The 18,282-nt window shown below is 45.2% G+C and overlaps 1 protein-coding gene across 4 annotated transcripts; it reads left to right on the top strand.

The window, feature by feature from the left end:
- Positions 1 to 574: 574 nt before the first annotated feature.
- Positions 575 to 16,059, top strand: LOC142989385 (rho guanine nucleotide exchange factor 2-like). 4 transcript variants are annotated; one of them, XM_076138885.1, is made up of 22 exons: positions 575 to 744; positions 3,026 to 3,188; positions 4,256 to 4,323; positions 4,430 to 4,493; positions 6,077 to 6,209; positions 6,592 to 6,695; positions 7,054 to 7,194; positions 7,300 to 7,550; positions 9,169 to 9,294; positions 9,521 to 9,638; positions 9,719 to 9,967; positions 10,287 to 10,363; positions 10,551 to 10,723; positions 11,681 to 11,748; positions 11,955 to 12,167; positions 12,671 to 12,733; positions 13,116 to 13,150; positions 13,853 to 13,894; positions 13,995 to 14,045; positions 14,390 to 14,677; positions 14,871 to 15,003; positions 15,171 to 16,059. In XM_076138885.1, the coding sequence occupies exons 1-22, from the start codon at positions 685 to 687 to the stop codon at positions 15,218 to 15,220; spliced, it is 2,670 nt and encodes an 889-aa protein (XP_075995000.1). In that variant the 5' UTR covers positions 575 to 684; the 3' UTR covers positions 15,221 to 16,059. The 4 variants fall into 4 exon arrangements, with proteins under 4 accessions (XP_075995000.1, XP_075994999.1, XP_075994998.1 ...); XM_076138884.1 differs by having other exon boundaries at positions 7,051 to 7,194; positions 14,874 to 15,003; XM_076138883.1 differs by having other exon boundaries at positions 7,051 to 7,194.
- Positions 16,060 to 18,282: the final 2,223 nt, after the last annotated feature.

Genomic DNA, 18,282 nt, shown 5'->3' with positions numbered 1-18,282 from the left:
CTGCCGTGTTATTGGTTTGTGATTGTAGATTGTTTTTCCTGTGGTTGGTGCAGGTTTTGGTGTGATGGTGTCTGTGAAGATGCTGCCACTCCTGACCTGCTGTCACTGTGGACGAGCTCCTCCACATCATCACTTGTCCCCACTCCGGCAGCAGGACGGGGGGTGTGCGGTTCGTCCCGCTGTCTCTGCTAAGAGCTGTCACGAGGTCCAGGTTAGGTTCTCTGCTCCCAGAGGGTCCAGCTGACAGCTGTAGATGAGGCCAGTGGGAGGAAGTGGGCTGGTGTGTGACAGCATCAAGTCCAGCTCAGAATCTGACCCCTCTGGTGTTTATATTTATGATCACATATGAATCTTATTTACCAATTCAAGTATCTGTATTATATTCATAGAATTGTGAACTTTTTTATCTTTACCGCTTCACCATCCGCTCTGACTGACAGATGGAGATGGGCGGGGCTGGTACGTGATGCAGGCACGTGATTGGATGATAGCTGAGGGGAAATAGCAGTTCGGTACAGGATTGTCATTGGTCAAAAGTGTAGAGAGCGCCTGTCTGTCATCGCGAGGCCCCGCCCCTCAGTCAGACCTCCGTGTTGGTAAAAAACCGGGGAATCTGAGCGGCTTCATCTCCTCCTCGATTATTGATTATTATTTATTAATTAGAGCTGTGTTAGCGTGTTTGTGATGTCCCGGCTGCTGGAGAGCCGAAACAGAGCGGACAGGATGAAAGAGATCAACATAAAGGTCAGAGTTCACAACAAGGGAAAAACGAGCGCGTGCACGATGTTTAAGGTTATGATAGTGATTCAGAGCCTCGCGCCTCTGTGTGTGTGTTTCTGTCTGGATCACAAAGTTTCATCCGTTTTATGAGCGAATCTAACGTTTCCTGCCCTTCCTCTGCCCCGCGCTGCCTTCATCATCACTTTTCTTCCTCTCATCAGCGGCTCGTGCACATCTTTGTATGTTGTGTGTAGTTTTGTGTAGTTGTGTGTAGTTTAGTCATGTTTCCAGATGTATAAAACGTTTCCGTTGTGTGTGACGGAACAAAGAAAGAAGAAGTTTTTTTTTTCGATGCGCTGTGCGGCTTCAGACGGGAAACGTGTACGTGTGTGTGTCTGAAGCGTCATACTGATTATGCTGTATATATACTGTACATGTGTACGTCACTGTGGTGGTTCTGGGTCTCGTTGTTGTTCTGGGTCCCGTTGTGGTTCTGGGTCCCGTTGTGGTTCTGTGTGTGTGTGAGTGTGTGAGCCGTTAAACAGCAGCAGCGTGGCCGCTTTGTCCTGCAGGAGGAAATGAGGTGGGGGAGGGGCGTGCGCGTGTCCGTGCGCGCACCCATTCATGAAGTGATTCTAAAGGTGTAAATGGACGAAACTTATAAGGTGTGTGTGTGTGTGTGTCCAATGCCTTCAGTCTTCACCCAGTTCCATTATTATTATTGTTATAATGTTCTGTGTTTATTATGATAGTTAGGGTTCTTGGTAACAGAAACGTAGCAGCTCATTAAAACGTCATGAAGTCATTCTGTATCAATTCAAGTCAAGGTCGTAAATGAACCAATGAGGTTTGTTTGGTCACCGGATCACATATTGATCTGATTGACTCATCTCATCTCAGGTCTGTTGACCAGCTAATTTGCTTCTTTTTGTCTCCCAGCATGCTTTGCTTCTTTGTGTCTGTAGTCTGGATGTATTTGTCGTGTTTGTATCTTACGGTTTCGAAGAATCTCCGCTGATTGTGCAGCTTTGCTCGTGTGTGTGTGTGTTTGTGTGCGTGTGTGCACTGTCAGTGGTGGTGCTATAATGCTGTTACTGTCAAACTTCCGGTTCAGTCTCTCACTGAGTTCCAGCTCAGTTTCTTTAGATTTACCCAAAGTGTGACATTTGTAGGTGCAAGGTTTTTTTTTAATTTAATAAAACTCTTTGTGAAGTCAACAACCATTGCTGCTGCGCTTTAAAATCCCCCACACAAAACTGCCACAAGAACAAACACACTTCAGCACCAGCGCCCCCTGCCTGAGACGGAGAGCGCTGCATGTCTTGATGATGTGGACTTTAGTGGCCCCAATCCAATTTCTGGAATTTACACCCACGCGATTTGCTCCACTTTGTGTTTATTCAGTGATTTAAATTCATTCATTTAGTCTTTAATCATTGTTAAGGAGATCGTGCAGCGTTTACATCAAACAACTTTAAAGTTGGTTCAAATCTTGAAGACAAGAAATGAAAAGGAAGAAGAACCTTTAAATATCTCACACCTGGGTCATTCACTTTCTCCCTCTCTCCACTGAACACACACACATACATATACTCTGTCTCCCTCTCTCTCTTTCTCTGCCTCTCCGTCTCTCTCTCTGTCTGCCTGTCTCTCTCTCTGTCTGCCTTTTCTCTCTCTCTGTCTCTCTCTGTCTGTCTGTCTCTCTCTCTCTCTCTCCCTGCCTTTTCTCTCTCTCTCCCTGTCTCTCTCTCGTCACATTTTGTTGAGTTTTGTCACTTCTGTTGTTAAGATGTGGGTGTGTCAGGAAGGGGAACTATGTGTGTGCATTTTATTTTCAGCCAAACAGAACTGGCAGATAATCTGTCATGTGACACAAAGTTTATTGATTATTGCAGTTCAGAGTCTGCTGACACACACACACACACACACACACACACACACACACACAGATCAGCTGCTTTAAAGAAAGAAGGGAATAAAAGAGAAGAAAGACACAACTGTCTGAGACAGAGAGCGAGAGAACATGTATGTGAGATGAGATTGTGTGGGGAGGGTTAGGGTGAGCCTCAGCCGGCCTCATGCTTTGAACAACTGTGGTGATCCCTGCACCTCACACACCCTAAGAGCAACAGTCTGTGATGGAGAGGAGTACTCAAGGTCTTCGTCCCATTGTTGAGGTTGAGCTTCCCCTCATAAAGAGAGCACTCAGATTATCCTGCAGAGATTTACTCCTTCTCCTCCACATTGGACTGCAGTCTGGGTCAGATCTTCTCCAACTCCTATCTGTTTCTCTCCATATTTGCAGAATAAGGAAAAGGAGCGTCTGAAGGAGAGAGAAAAGGAGGCGAGAGAGAGGGAGGCTCGTTACAGTAATGGACACCTGTTCACCTCCCTTACTGTGTCCTCCACCACACTGTGCTCCTCCTGCAACAGGAGCATCACGGCCAAGGAGGCGCTCAGCTGCCCTGGTAACCCACTGCACAATACACACAGGGTAACACACTGTATCACACACAGAGTAACACAGACACTGTAACACACACAGGATAACACGCACACTGTAACACACACACAGGGTAACACGCACACTGTAACACACACACAGGGTAACACGCACTGTAACACACAGGGTTACAAGCACACTGTAACACACACACTGTAACACGCACACTGTAACACGCACACTGCAACACACAGTAACGCACACACACAGTTGTTTCGACCTGTGTGTATGTGTGAAGGCGTTGGTTACGTTCCCTAACTTTTTCCTCAGCAGCTTGGGTTCACGCTCACAGTTGCAGACGTTACAGCTCCAGCTCACACATGTAAAGAGATGTTCCAGCTCACACATGTGAAGAGATGTTCCAGCTCACACATGTAAAGAGATGTTCCAGCTCACACATGTAAAGAGATGTTCCAGCTCACACATGTAAAGAGATGTTCCAGCTCACACATGTAAAGAGATGTTCCAGCTCACACATGTGAAGAGATGTTCCAGCTCACACATGTGAAGAGATGTTCCAGCTCACACATGTAAAGAGATGTTCCACCTCACACATGTGAAGAGATGTTCCAGCTCACACATGTGAAGAGATGTTCCAGCTCACACATGTGAAGAGATGTTCCACCTCACACATGTGAAGAGATGTTCCAGCTCACACATGTGAAGAGATGTTCCAGCTCACACATGTAAAGAGATGTTCCAGCTCACACATGTGAAGAGATGTTCCAGCTCACACATGTGAAGAGATGTTCCAGCTCACACATGTAAAGAGATGTTCCAGCTCACACATGTGAAGAGATGTTCCAGCTCACACATGTAAAGAGATGTTCCACCTCACACATGTAAACAAGCTACGATGAGAGTAAAACACCTCACTCATACTAAATGAACATGAGTCACATAAACTGACCCCAACTGTAAAGCAATCAAATTACTTGTGAGATCAAATGTACACTTTACTGACCAGCGTAATGTCTCTCTCCCTGTCTATCTGTCTCTCTGCCTGTCTCTCTGTCTCTGTCCATCTTACAGCCTGTAATGTCACCATTCACAACCGCTGCAGAGACAGTCTCGCTAGCTGTGCCAAGATGAAACAAAGGGTAAGACCTGTCTGTCTCTCTGCCTGTCTGTCTGTCAGCTGCTTGTCTAATGGTTTGTCTGTGTGTACTGACTACTTGTCTGGTTGTCTGTCCACCTGTCTAACAGCAACAGAAGCTTGCGATGGTGAGAAACAGTTCAGCTCTGCAGAATGTTGCCCTGCGTACTAAGAGTGAGTCCACCTGTCTGTCTCTCTGCCTTGTCTGTCTCTGTCAAACTGCTTCATTTAGGAATCATGTTCAATTTTTTTCATCTTTATTTTCATGGCACCAAAAGTTATCTGAAGGCACTTTACACATAAAGCATTCAAAGAGATCTAGCACAGAAAACTCTGGGGAAGAAGTAAAGTTAGTGAACTGCACTAATGAACCCAGTGCATCATGGGAGGAGGAGAGAAGAGCCCATTGCATCATGGGAAGTCCTCCAGCAGTCCAGGCCTATGGCAACATAACTAGTTGCTGGTCCAAGGCGGGACTGACGGCTCCAACTATAAGCTTTATCAAAAAGGAGAGTTTGAAGCCTCCTCTTAAACCTGGAGAGAGTGTCTGCCCCAATCTGGGAGACAAAAGAGAGGAGCCTGATAACTGAAGGCTCTGCTTCATGTTCTAAGAACCACAAGCCTGCATTCTGACAGCGCAGTGTCCTAGGGGGGTAGCAGGGTCCTATGAGATCTTGAAGGTACAATGAGCTCTTTACGGTACTGTGAGCTATATAAGGTACTATGAACTCTGTAATGAGCTCTAAAAGGTATGATTGATGATGATGATGATGATTACTGAAGCTTTGCACGGGAGCAGCAGGTTTTTAAATTCTATTATGGACTTCAGTGTTCAGTGAAGCTAAAATGGGAGAAATATGTCTTAGTTTTGGTCAACACATGTGCAGCTGCATTCTGGGCCAGCTAGAGATTCTTTAGAGTGAGAGAGTCTTAGTCATTAGGGATAAGGGAAGCCTGATGATAATGAATTACAATAAGCCAGCTGAGAGGTAACACATGTTTGCTAATTCTGCATCATTCTGTGCCTGATCTTTGTGAGGTTATGGGTTCAGACTCAGATTGATCTATTATCAATTTACACATAGTTAGATATGATACTATATCCAGTCCTCTGCTGCGTTGTCAGACTATATTGTAAAGAAGAAACCTCATTGTTCAGGTCAGACACAAAGCTGTCGAGGTAAACTCTCACCACATTCACTGAAAATCGTCTTAAATAAGACAATGGTGCTAATAGAAACCAAGGATGCTTTCACACTAAAGCAGCTAAGGATCGCACACAGGTGAGCTTCAAACAAGCAAGCCCCGATCTGCTTAATATCAGTTGTGGTAATAACTAAAGCAAATGGAAAACCCCTGCAATGATTAACAACAAACAGAAGCAGATGATGTTGCCATTAACATCATAAAGTCGTCGGCTCAGAAATACAGTTAAGGGAAACACAGATTAGTTCTAGAAGGGGCGAGCTGAGCACCAGACATGCAATAGACCCTAACCCAGCACCACTTTGATGGAGAAGAGGTGTATGTGTGAGGGAGAGAGAGACAGATAGAGTGTGTGTGCCTAAGCACAAATCACACAAATCAATAGACCAGTGCTTAGTTGATAATTACATGCAGCTGCTTAACGAAACTCCCTCCCCACAGAACCTCCGATTCTCTGCAGATTCTGCAACATGATGAAAATTGTCCGTCTGATTGTCAGTCTGCCTGCCTGCCTATCTGGCTGATCTGTCTTCCTGTCTCTCTCTCTATAGCTCCAATAATGAAGGAGCGTCCCAGCTCAGCCATCTACCCATCAGACAGTCTGCGCCAGTCTCTGCTGGGTTCCAGACGCGTTCGCTCCGGCCTCTCACTCGCTAAGAGCGTCTCCACCAATAACATCGCAGGGTGAGTGACTTACACAGGCTGGTGTGTCTGTCTCTCCCTCTGGGTTTCTGTGTCTTGGTCTCTCTGTCTGTCTGCCTTTGTTTTTTTCTCTCTCTCTCTCTCTCTCTCTCTCTCTCTCTCTCTCTCTCTCTGTCTCTCTCTCTCTCTCTCTCTCTCTCTCTCTCTCTCTCTCTCTCTCTCTCTCTCTCTCTCTCTCTCTCTCGCCTCTGTCATTTATTTCCTTTCTTCCTCAGTGATGTTTGCTGAGTTATTCTTCTCACACTCACACACACACTGTGTCATAACTTGAAGCATGACTCATGGTAGCTGATTGGTCGGCAATCACAAATTACACAAGTGAAATATTAACTGTCTGTCTTTGTGCCTGTCTGTCTCTCTATAGGGCCTCTGAGGACTCTGTGGGTCTCAGGAGGATTCTGTCTCAGTCCACTGAATCTCTGAACTTTAGAAGCAGAACTTTGTCTATGGAGTCTCTGACGGATGAAGGTAACACACACACACACACACACACACACACACACACACACACACACACACACATCAGCAGTATACACAGATCACATGTCACAGTGGGACAATCATAACCGGTACATAATGACTTATCCATTAGTTGTGGTGGGTAATGATCTGCCCTCCTGGCTGAATGTGAGTTGGGTTTTCCTTCCCCTTCACACTTGCAGAGCTGTAGTAGAGTGATTGGATTGAGGAGCACAGGGAGCCAATCATCTTTGATGACTTATAAACAATATGCTGTAGTTGGTGTGTTTTGGGTTTATTTGTTTGAACTGTAGTACCAGACTGTACTGTGTGTGTGTGTGTGTGTGTGTGTGTGTGTGTGTAGCAGAGTGGTGGTGGAGCCCTCTGCTAGACGAGCTGCAGATGCAGGGCTGCTGTGTTCAGGCTGACAGCTGGAGTTTGGCTGTGGAACCGAACTTTCTGCAAACATTACACAAGGACCTGATCAAGCAGCAGGATGTTATTTACGGTACACACACACACACACCAGTTAAGGCGTGTCTGCACTGTTTGGCTAATGTGAACGTATAGTGTTGGTACTAATTGTATGAAGTTTTCATATATTTGTGCTCAGAGCTGATTCAGACAGAGTTCCACCATGTCCGCACATTGAGGATCATGGAGGGTGTGTACCGACGGGGCATGCAGGAGGACGTGATGTTGGAGCCGGGCGTGGTCCACGCCATCTTCCCCTGTTTGGACCAGCTGCTGGAGCTGCATACATCTTTCCTATCTGAGCTGCTGGACAGGAGGAAGCAGGGCCTGGTGGATGGCAGCAACACCAACTTCACCATCCAGACCATCGGAGACCTGCTAATGAAACAGGTACAGCTGCTCATTCCTCTGCTAAAAGCATCATCACTGTCATCATCTTCATCATCAACCCTACCATCATGTGTCTTCATCTGTCTTCATCTGTCTTCATGTGTCTTCATGTGTCTTCATCTGTCTTCGTGTGTCTTCATGTGTCTTCATCTGTCTTCGTGTGTCTTCATGTGTCTTCATGTGTCTTCATCTGTCTTCATGTGTCTTCATGTGCCTTCATCTGTCTTCATCTGTCTTCGTGTGTCTTCATGTGTCTTCATCTGTCTTCGTGTGTCTTCATGTGTCTTCATCTGTCTTCATGTGTCTTCGTGTGTCTTCATGTGTCTTCATCTGTCTTCATGTGTCTTCATGTGTCTTCATCTGTCTTCATCTGTCTTCGTGTGTCTTCATGTGTCTTCATGTGTCTTCATCTGTCTTCATGTGTCTTCGTGTGTCTTCATGTGTCTTCATCTGTCTTCATGTGTCTTCATGTGTCTTCATGTGTCTTCGTGTGTCTTCATGTGTCTTCATCTGTCTTCATGTGTCTTCATGTGTCTTCATCTGTCTTCATGTGTCTTCATGTGTCTTCATCTGTCTTCGTGTGTCTTCATGTGTCTTCATCTGTCTTCGTGTGTCTTCATGTGTCTTCATCTGTCTTCATGTGTCTTCGTGTGTCTTCATGTGTCTTCATCTGTCTTCATGTGTCTTCATGTGTCTTCATCTGTCTTCATGTGTCTTCATGTGTCTTCATGTGTCTTCATCTGTCTTCATGTGTCTTCATGTGTCTTCATCTGTCTTCATCTGTCTTCATGTGTCTTCATCTGTCTTCATGTGTCTTCATGTGTCGTCGTCTGTCTAATCAAACTCAATCCTTCACTTCACTCTGTTGGTCCTTATGGATCAAACTCAAGACAATATAAGCATGTTTCATGTATGTATGTTTACACACTGAACAGGTCAGTCCATCACTCACACACACACACACACACACACACACACACACACACAGGACCTGTATGCATTTTCACAGCTGCATTCAATCACTCATGAGGTGGGATTGAGAATGTTAATGAGAGAAAGCTTACATTACCTCTTATACTAAACATACATATATATATTATAATATACATTTATGAGGCAGAATTCGGTCAACTTTGTCTTTTATACTTGGATTGTGCTGAGGCAAAGATGGAAAGTGTTTTACTTCATGTGACCTCTGTGGGGTTCCCAGCATAGGTTTGAGTGTTGTAAACCCTCAGTGTGGCTCAGATGAGGCAGATGAAGACGAGGCTTACCATCCTTCCTTACATCCTTCCTTACTATCCTTCCTTACATCCTTCTTTACCATCCTTCCTTACATCCTTCCTTACTATCCTTCCTTACATCCTTCCTTACCATCCTTCCTTACATCCTTCTTTACCATCCTTCCTTACATCCTTCCTTACATCCTTTTTTACCATCCTTCCTTACATCCTTCCTTACATCCTTCTTTACCATCCTTCCTGACAGTCCTCATATGAGGGTGTGACAATCATTATATCATCATTGTCATCATCATGATCGTCTTCATCTTCAATGTGTGTATGCTGTATGTTTTGTGTGTGTGTATTTGTGTTAACGTGTGTGTGTGTGTGTGTAGTTCTCAGGCCAGTGGGCAGACGACATGAGGAATCTTTATTCTGAGTTCTGCAGTCGGCACCCGAAAGCTGTGAAGCTCTACAAAGAAGTTCTAACCCGAGACAAGAGACTGCAGCAGTTCATCAGGGTGAGACCAGAACCAATCAAACCAGATTGAACCTGTATGAAAGCCAAATCACTCTAAAAGCAGTCTAAAGCAGACCAGACCACATGGCAGCAGGCTGAACCAGTTTACAGATGTTATATAATGCATATATGATGATATAATGATATAATGCAGATTGAGATCAGTTTAGCCTTACTTGTGTATTTCGGTCGATACTGATCAACTCCGTCTGTCCCATCATGCTCAGCGTGTGTGCCGCGGCCCGTTGTTGCGTCGTCATGGTGTCCAGGAGTGTATCCTGCTGGTGACACAGCGAATCACAAAGTACCCCGTCCTCATCCAGCGCATCCTGGACAACACAAAGGGTAATTGCTAACCCATTAGCCTTTAGCTCTTAGCCTAAACTAGGGCGAGCCTTTCACCTTGTGCCTGTGGCTTCACACAGGAAAAGATCAGGAGGCCAAAGCCCTGTGCCGAGCTCTGGACCTCCTGAAGGAACTCGTCAGCTCTGTGGACCAGGAAGTGCTGGAGCTGGACCGGACAAGAAGGCTGCAGGAAATTCAGTCCCGACTGGATCCCCGGGCCCAGGCGGAGGTCCGGGGAGGAGGAACTTTCAGAGGAGGAGAGCTGCTGAGGCGGAAGCTCATCCACCAGGGGGCGCTCCTGTGGAAGACCCAGGGTTCCAGGATGAAAGGTAGAGGAGGACAAAAACACCCAGATTCTTCTTCCATTTTTATGAAGTGGTGGATCTTTCTTCAGTAGAAATGTTCTTTATGTTAAGGTCTTTGCTTGTGTTGTATCTAAACCTCATGTACCGCTCCTGTGATTAAAGCGTCTGTGAATGACTGCATGTAAATGTTCATCATGTCAAAAAGAGTTAACAAAGTAAGTAAGGATTCTGTCAACACGCTGCCACCCACTGGTGGGAAAAGGTTCTGAAGTTATATGAGGTGAAGCTAAATAAAGTGTGTGTGTGTGTGTGTGTGTGTGTGTGTGTGTGTGTGTGTGTGCAGATGTGCAGGTCTTGTTGATGTCAGACATCTTGGTTTTTCTTCAGGAGAAGGATCAGAAGTTCACCTTCCCCTCACTGGTAAAACTGCACCCTTTCTCCCTTTCCTTTGCCTCCTCTTCCTCTCTCCCTCTCCTTTGCCTTTTCCTATTTTTGTCTTTCTTCTCCCTGCTTCAACTCTTTTCTCCTTTTCGATAAGGCCCAAGTGTTTGTCTGTCCCTCTTCTTGTGTGTCTCACTGTCTGTGGCTTTGCCTGTCTGTCTCCCAGGACAAGTCTCCGGTCATCTCACTGAATAATCTGATAGTCAGGGACATAGCCAATCAGGAGCGAGGGATGTTTCTGATCTGTGACTCCACCCCCCCTGAGATGTATGAACTACATGCTTCGTCTAAGGACGATCGCAAGACCTGGATGAGCCTGATCCAACGGAACGTCCTCAGGTCAGCCTACAACAGGACCTGTAGTCCCTTGTAGTAACCTGCAGTACTCTGTAGTACTCTGTAGTACTGTGTAGTACTCTGTAGTACTGTGTAGTACTCTGCAGTACTGTGTAGTACTCTGTAGTACTGTGTAGTACTCTGTAGTACTGTGTAGTACTCTGTAGTACTGTGTAGTACTCTGCAGTACTGTGTAGTACTCTGTAGTACTGTGTAGTACTCTGTAGTACTGTGTAGTACTCTGCAGTACTGTGTAGTACTCTGTAGTACTGTGTAGTACTCTGTACATTACATTACATTACATTACATTACGATCATTTGGCAGACGCTTTCATCCAAAGCCACTTACATTATATTACCACCCTTCGCAGAGGGGGGAGCAATTGAGGGTTCGGTGCCTTGCTCAGGGGCACCTCGGCAGGGGCGCGAACCGGCAACCCTCCGGTTCCCAAGCGGAAGCACTACCCACTGAGCCACTGCCTCTCTATCTGTAGTACTCTGTGGTACTCTGTAGTACTGTGTAGTACTCTGTAGTACTCTGTAGTACTGTGTAGTACTGTGTAGTACTCTGTAGTACTGTGTAGTACTGTGTAGTACTGTGTAGTACTCTGTAGTACTGTGTAGTACTGTGTAGTACTCTGTAGTACTCTGTAGTACTGTGTAGTACTCTGTGGTACTCTGCAGTACTCTGTAGTACTCTGTAGTACTCTGTAGTACTGTGTAGTACTGTGTAGTACTGTGTAGTACTGTGTAGTACTCTGTGGTACTCTGCAGTACTCTGTAGTACTCTGTAGTACTGTGTAGTACTGTGTAGTACTCTGTGGTACTCTGCAGTACTCTGTAGTACTGTGTAGTACTGTGTAGTACTCTGTAGTACTGTGTAGTACTCTGCAGTACTGTGTGCTACTGTGTAGTACTGTGTAGTATTGCGTCATACTCACTCTTTCTGTTGTGTCACAGTTGTCCCTCCAGAGAAGACTTTCCCCTCATAGAGACAGAGGACAAGGCTTTACTGCGCCGCCTGAGAGGTAAAGTTCCTCTTCTTTCTCTCTTGTCTCTCTTCCGCTCTTGGGTCCACCTCAGGGTTCTCCTTGTGTCATGCTCACGGTTGTCCTTTTCACATCTCCTCTCTATTTGTCCTCCTCACCGTTGTCCTGATCCTGCCTGTTTTCTTTTTTCTTCCTCACGGTTCTTCTGGTTTCTGTTCTCTTGTGTCCTCCTGTTTTATCCTCAGCGGACCTTCAGCAGAAAGACAAGGAGATCCTGGAGCTCCTGCAGGAGAGAGTCACTTTGTTCTCTGACCTGTTGGAGGCTACAGGAGGAGGAGCAGGAGCAGGTGAGGAGCTCAGTGTCTCCTCCCGGAGCAGGAACCTAAGGAACCTGTTTAGGGCTGAAACTCCTCACGCTCCTCAAGCGGAGCCTCTGCTCACGGCAGCAATCTATGAAGGTACAGGGGGCTAAAGGGGTACAGCTGTCAATCACACATGGTTTATGGATCCATTATTGCAAAATCATTAACATGTATAATTAATTCATCTCTCCCTCTCCCTCCATCCCTCTCTGTGCGTCTCTCTCTCTCTCCCTCCATCCCTCTCTGTGCGTCTCTCTCCCTCTCCCTCCATCCCTCTCTGTGCGTCTCTCTCTCTCTCCCTCCATCCCTCTCTGTGCGTCTCTCTCCCTCTCCCTCCATCCCTCTCTGTGCGTCTCTCTCTCTCTCCCTCCATCCCTCTCTGTGCGTCTCTCTCCCTCTCCCTCCATCCCTCTCTGGCGTCTCTCTCTCTCTCCCTCCATCCCTCTCTGTGCGTCTCTCTCTCTCTCCCTCCATCCCTCTCTGTGCGTCTCTCTCTCTCTCCCTCCATCCCTCTCTGTGCGTCTCTCTCCCTCTCCCTCCATCCCTCTCTGTGCATCTCTCTCTCTCTCTCTCTCTCCCTCCCTGCTTCTCTAATCCAGTTGACAGACTGTCTGAGTTGTTGATGTGCTCCACAATAACTGACAGCAACCAAGATGTCAGCAGTAAGTTTAACTGTGTGTGTGTGTGTGTGTGTGTGTGTGTGTGTGTGTGTGTCAGTGTGTAACATCACAGATAGAACTGAATAGATTAAATTATTTGTTTGATATAAAGAAATCATTTCTTAAAGAGTTTATTCTCAGTGTTTCATTCTAATCCCAGTCTACATCAGTGTAGAATAATGAATTCATTTATATTCTAATTAAACCCAATACTTTTTTTAATATAAAGTTTGTGTTGCGTTTCATCCCAGAGAGACAGATGTTTGTTTGTATGTGGCACTGTGATAACTGTCCCTTTCCCCTTCTCTCTGCCTGTCTCTCTCTCTGCCCGTCTCCCTCTCTGCCTGTCTGTCTGTCTGTCTGTCTCTCTCTCTCTCTTTCTCAGATGGCTCCTGTGAGGTCAATGGCCGCTCTTCTAAGGTCAATAAGTGTTTATTTGTTGGTTAACAGTTGATAAAGGTGACCTCACCTCCTCCCTCTCAGTGGGTCGGGCTTGTTGAAGTTGTTAGTGTTACTGATCATGATCCTTTGTTGTCCTAAAATGTCTCCCACAGTCACGCTAACAGACTCAGAGGTCTGTTGTATGTGAAGGCTTTTATCAGTAGGAGCCCAGGGGGCCCCTGGGACCCGTATGAGCCTGTGTGGGTCACATGGCCAGCATGTCCAAAGGCTCTTTTCCACTTCTACAGAACCAAACCATTTGGTACCAATTTGTCACTGAAGCAGGAAAGATCAATGTTGTCTAATGTAGCGAGTCAGCAAGTTACTGGGTCGTATCCAAGCAGCTCTGAGCCCTTTGGCTGGTCCGGTTGGTGTGCCCCCATTCTGCTGGTGTGGCGGCCCATTCCATGATGGAAGTGGTCTCTACGCAGTACAAACTAATAATCAGTGTAATAATCGATCAAGCTAAGCATCTCTAAAGGTCAATGACATCATCTCTGCATGCTTTCAGTCAGCATAGAGATGCTGAAGTGACACATTCTCAGATAATGTGTCGCCACTGTGCCTGCTAACAAGAAGTGTGTAGAAAGAACTGATGTGGCGCCGATTTTTGAAATCTGCTCCTCAAGCTTTGCATTCTGGGAAACAAATCTATGAACAGATCGTTCCTTTTTCCCTCAGGACACAAATGGAAACCAGCTACAGGGGCAAACACTCAGCCAGGTGACACACACACACACACACACACACACACTCACTCACCTCCTTTGTCAGCGTCAGTCAGTCTGTTGCTAATGATCAATTACATCTCTGATTGTTTCAGGAACCTCGACAGCGTTTGATCAGCCTGAGCACCCAGCTGTTCGCCCTGCAGGTGGGACTTATTGTTTTTGTTCTATTGTAGTAGTGGAACTCGTGCTGACAACAGACCAACCAAACCTCAGTCAAGAGAGAGGAAGAGATTTAAGAACAATAACTCTGCCATCAGTGTATGAATGAGTCATTGGACTAAAGCTCCATAACCCTAACCCATGGAGGAGCCAACCCGTGTTCAGGCATTACTCAACAACAACTAACTAACAAGTCAACTTTGATCAATATTAGACAAGCAAGTCCTCAAATTTTGGACTTGAGTCAAGTCATGTGACCTCATCTTGAGCTCATGTTTGAGGAATTGTGCGCTCATTCATGAACGTTCTGTGTTGACTCTGTTTGTAGGCTGCTGTGATTCGTCAGGACTCCATCCTGGAGCTGATGCTGAAGACAGGCCAGCCCCCCAATCCTTTGCCCTCTGCCCCCCCTCCCCGGTTGTGTCGATCTGTGTCCAGGGACACGGGGCTTGACGGAAGGAACGGCGGGGAGGCGGGTCTGCTGCAGCGACAGCTTGAGCTGCTGCAGGAAGAGGTGGCCCGTCTGAGACTGAAGGCAGAGAGGCCAAAAACAGAGGAGGCGGAGCCAAGGAGGAGGAGCCAGGTAGAGACTGGTGACGTCATCAAAGGGGATCAGGTGACATTTCAGAATTGTTGTTTGTCAGGAATCTTATGAATTAACACATTGGAATGACCCTAACCCTCTAAAAGCGTATTGTAGTGTGTTTGTCGCTTTAATCTCAGCAATGTTAAAAATCGGATCATTTATGGGAACAAATGAACCAAAGCTCCGTGTGGGTATGCTAATGTTATGCTGACTACTCTATTAGCAGATGAGCGACAGGCGGGGCAGCGTGGAGCTTGAGTCCCGCCTCCTTGTGTCATTGGACAAATTAGATGGTGTGCAGGAGGTAAACCAAGAGGAAGTGGTGAAGATCTCTCCACGCTCTGACAGCCCCAGAGGTCAGTAAAGGGTCAGCCACCATAATGCACCGAGCTCCTGAAATTATCTGTATATATACTTTGAATTATCCATTCAAATCTTTTTTTGTACAGAATTATCTACAGGCCGTATTGCAAAGAAATGAACCTGTCTGCCCTTTTGGTAACACTAACCTCTGAAATCTCAGACCTGCAGGACATCCCGGAGGAGAGCGAGTGTGGAGCAGAGCCCAGTTAGTGATGTCACTGTGATGTCACTGTGATCTCGCAGACAGACAGAGACCTAACATCCATCACTGAAGATGATGTCCCTTTGTGATTGTTCCGAGGAACTTCTGACCTTTACATCCCACAGCCATTAAACTGGAACTGCACCTGGGTGGGCTTATAGGAGAAGGACAGCGCCATATTACCCAGCATGCCTCAGAGGTCTTGGGTAGAGCAGCTCTAATTTACCAAAACATCATATTTCATTTATTCAGAGAAATGGAGCAGGCCTGATCTGATGCACAATATGATCAACATGTTGTGTGAACACTTAAATCCTGAAGATGCTTAAGATCATGATGTATTTAAGTTTATGTTTAAAAACAATGAATACTAATTCCAAAATAAACAAAGCTTTTTAGTTAATCAAAAAGAAATACAAGAGAAAATAAGTGTAAAATAACAGGGAGAATAAGGACAAGCTGAACATTTCTTCATGTCCGTCAGCTGACAGCAGTTTGGTTTTGGTTGTTATAGATTTTTGGCTTTGAGACAAAAAGTGACGTCACAACATTTCCTCCTGTAATAAAAGCTTGTTGCTGCTATGCACAAGTATCTCTGTGCCAAAGCTCAGAGCCTGGAGAATTTCATTTTGTGACACTTGTACCATTTCAGGGGATCTTCATCATCATCTTCATTATAGTCTTCACATGGCTCTTTCACATTTTATAGTGGCTATATTATTTTATACCCGTCAAAGTCTATGGAGTAGATCAAGTGGAACAGCCCCACATGTGTTGCTCATGCAGTGCATGTTACAGGTTGTGTAATAAATTAAATCAACGTCTTTCACAAGGTCATAATTGCACATTTAGATATGATGATTTTGCTCCAAATTTAATTAAATGTGCATCTCCTACATTTGGGTGCTTGGGGAGAGTGTAGATGTGACGGGGTCCTGAGTCTGTTCTGTCTGAACCATGAGGGACCAAGCACAAGCAGTGGAACATTTGTGTGCATTTCAACACGTTTCATTCAGCGGCTGAGCCTCATTGACAGCAGTTTGAAATTCAGACTGAGCTCATCTTTTATCTGGATTGACGTCACTGAACTGGATTCAGTCTTTTTGTGTCTCTTTTGAGTTTTGATGTTTCCGCTCAACATTTCAAAGTGTGTATAAATATTTGATCAGCTAAAGAATCAAACTGTAAATTATGTCAGTAGTAATTTTTACCTTGTTTTAAAAAAAATTCTCGTGTCCTCTACATAAATATCATCCAACAAATTTGTGATTTTGGTCTGAAATTGTTTGTTTTTACTTCATTAGTGAACGTGATGTAGGACTTTTGTGACTCCTGTTGATCTTTGGTCATCCTTTGTGTTTGTTCCTTACAGTTAACAATAAATCCTCACTATGTATTTATTTTAGACAGTTACACAAACCAACTCAATTGTATTGAAATGTGCTTGTTTCTGTGTGTTCATTGACATTTTGGGGTTTAGTGTTAAGGGTCGACTCACACATGCCCTTATTTGAGATAAGATATTTAAGTTCAGAGAAGCGAAACATAATGCAGATCTGTGTATTGTAGTCTGAACTTATACAAAAGAAAATCTGAACAAAAGTGTTCAATAGAAGGAAAAAAAGTAGGATTTTAGTATTGTATAGTCTTGATAAGAGCTCACAACTCATAGTCTGCATGTTCTCAAGACCTAATTTATTAAAGTGAGGAGGCAACTGTCAAAGACAATATGCCTGCCCAAGTGAAAGATCAGTAGTCTGCTTTGTAGAGGGGATGTGGTATCTCAATGTGGTGCAGCCTTGTACTTGAGCTTCAACCCAGGTGTGCCTCAAAAGAGCTCTAGAAAGTTTAGAATTTGGTTCCAACACTTTCTGGTCAGATCTGTACCAAAATTCAGCTGGAGAGCTAAAAGGCCTTTACTACTTTCCCGAGGCGTCCTTATCTTCGCTAAAACCTCTCCAAATGTGGCATTGGACATTTGGGAGATAATGCATGGTACGAAAATATATGTATATACAGGCTTATGCCAGGGAAGAAGGATACACATTTGAGGATTACACATTTTAAATTTTGAGTGTAAGGGGAGCTGTTAGAAAATCGTAGTTGGTTCCTTCTATAGGTTCTGATACGACCTATGGGATATGTCTTTCCAATGGTGCCACCCCCGAGCGTCTACCTGCCACCCTGAGTGTCTTCCCCGTTCTGTTTCTGAGCTACATAACTTCTTTTAGCATAAAGCTGGGGAACGGAAGGTGCTAGAGACTTGGGACCAAGACTGGTGTGTTGGTGTTATTAAATATGTGAAGTTGACAGATTGTAGTCTTGACACCAGCCCAGCTGATCCCAGCAGTCCCAATACTGTCTTTGACATGAAGACCAAGAGACGCTTCCCGGACATGAGGTCACCCCCCCTCCTAAGATGGCCATATCAATATTGTACTAATAATCCTACTTGAAATTGTAATTGTCCTCTGCACAGAAAAGCCTCATATTTAGCTGTCGGGTTGTAGAAAATAAAGAATGCTGTATTTGAAATGTGAGTAAATTGAGTGCAGTGTTTTTGTCTGAGTGATGTCATGTAACCCAGCGGTCCCCAACCACCGGTACCGGTCCGTGGGTCATTTGAGCAAAAGTAAATATTTATTTCTTCCGAGTCTGAAAGATGTTTTATTTTGAAAAATGACCGGAACCATCCACTTGTGCTTCTCTGTCCTTTGACACATGTGAAGATGGTCGTCTCAGTGAAGTGATACTTTCCATCCAAAATGAAGCCCACATAAAGATTTTAAATGACGGTGGCCTGAGAAGTTATTTTCAGACTCTGCCAGTGTTCTGGATTTAAATTAAGGCAGATCATTACATTACGATCATTTGGCAGACGCTTTTATCCAAAGCGACTTACATTATATTACCACCCTTCGCAGAGGGGGGAGCAATTGAGGGTTTGGTGCCTTGCTCAGGGGCACGTCGGCAGGGGCTCGAACCAGCCACCCTCCGGTTCCCAAGCAGAAGCTCTACCCACTGAGCTACTGCCTCCCCAGATCATCCCAAGATTTACCATAAATCAGTG

This window comes from Genypterus blacodes, unplaced genomic scaffold (assembly GCF_046128005.1).
Source record: "Genypterus blacodes isolate CSIRO-AG114 ecotype Tasmania unplaced genomic scaffold, CSIRO-AGI_Gbla_v1 ptg000414l_1, whole genome shotgun sequence".
Taxonomy (NCBI): domain Eukaryota; kingdom Metazoa; phylum Chordata; class Actinopteri; order Ophidiiformes; family Ophidiidae; genus Genypterus; species Genypterus blacodes.
Note: the sequence above shows the minus strand (reverse complement) of the source record. Positions and strands in the feature narration are given on the sequence as shown.

Coding starts and splice junctions, on each gene's coding strand:
- LOC142989385 (XM_076138883.1), top strand. CDS start 685: ATGTCCCGGCTGCTGGAGAGCCGAAACAGAGCGGACAGGATGAAAGAG. Junction 6,696..7,050: donor GGAGTCTCTGACGGATGAAG/GTAACACACACA, acceptor GTGTGTGTGTAG/CAGAGTGGTGGTGGAGCCCT. Junction 9,968..10,286: donor CCAGGGTTCCAGGATGAAAG/GTAGAGGAGGAC, acceptor GTGTGTGTGCAG/ATGTGCAGGTCTTGTTGATG.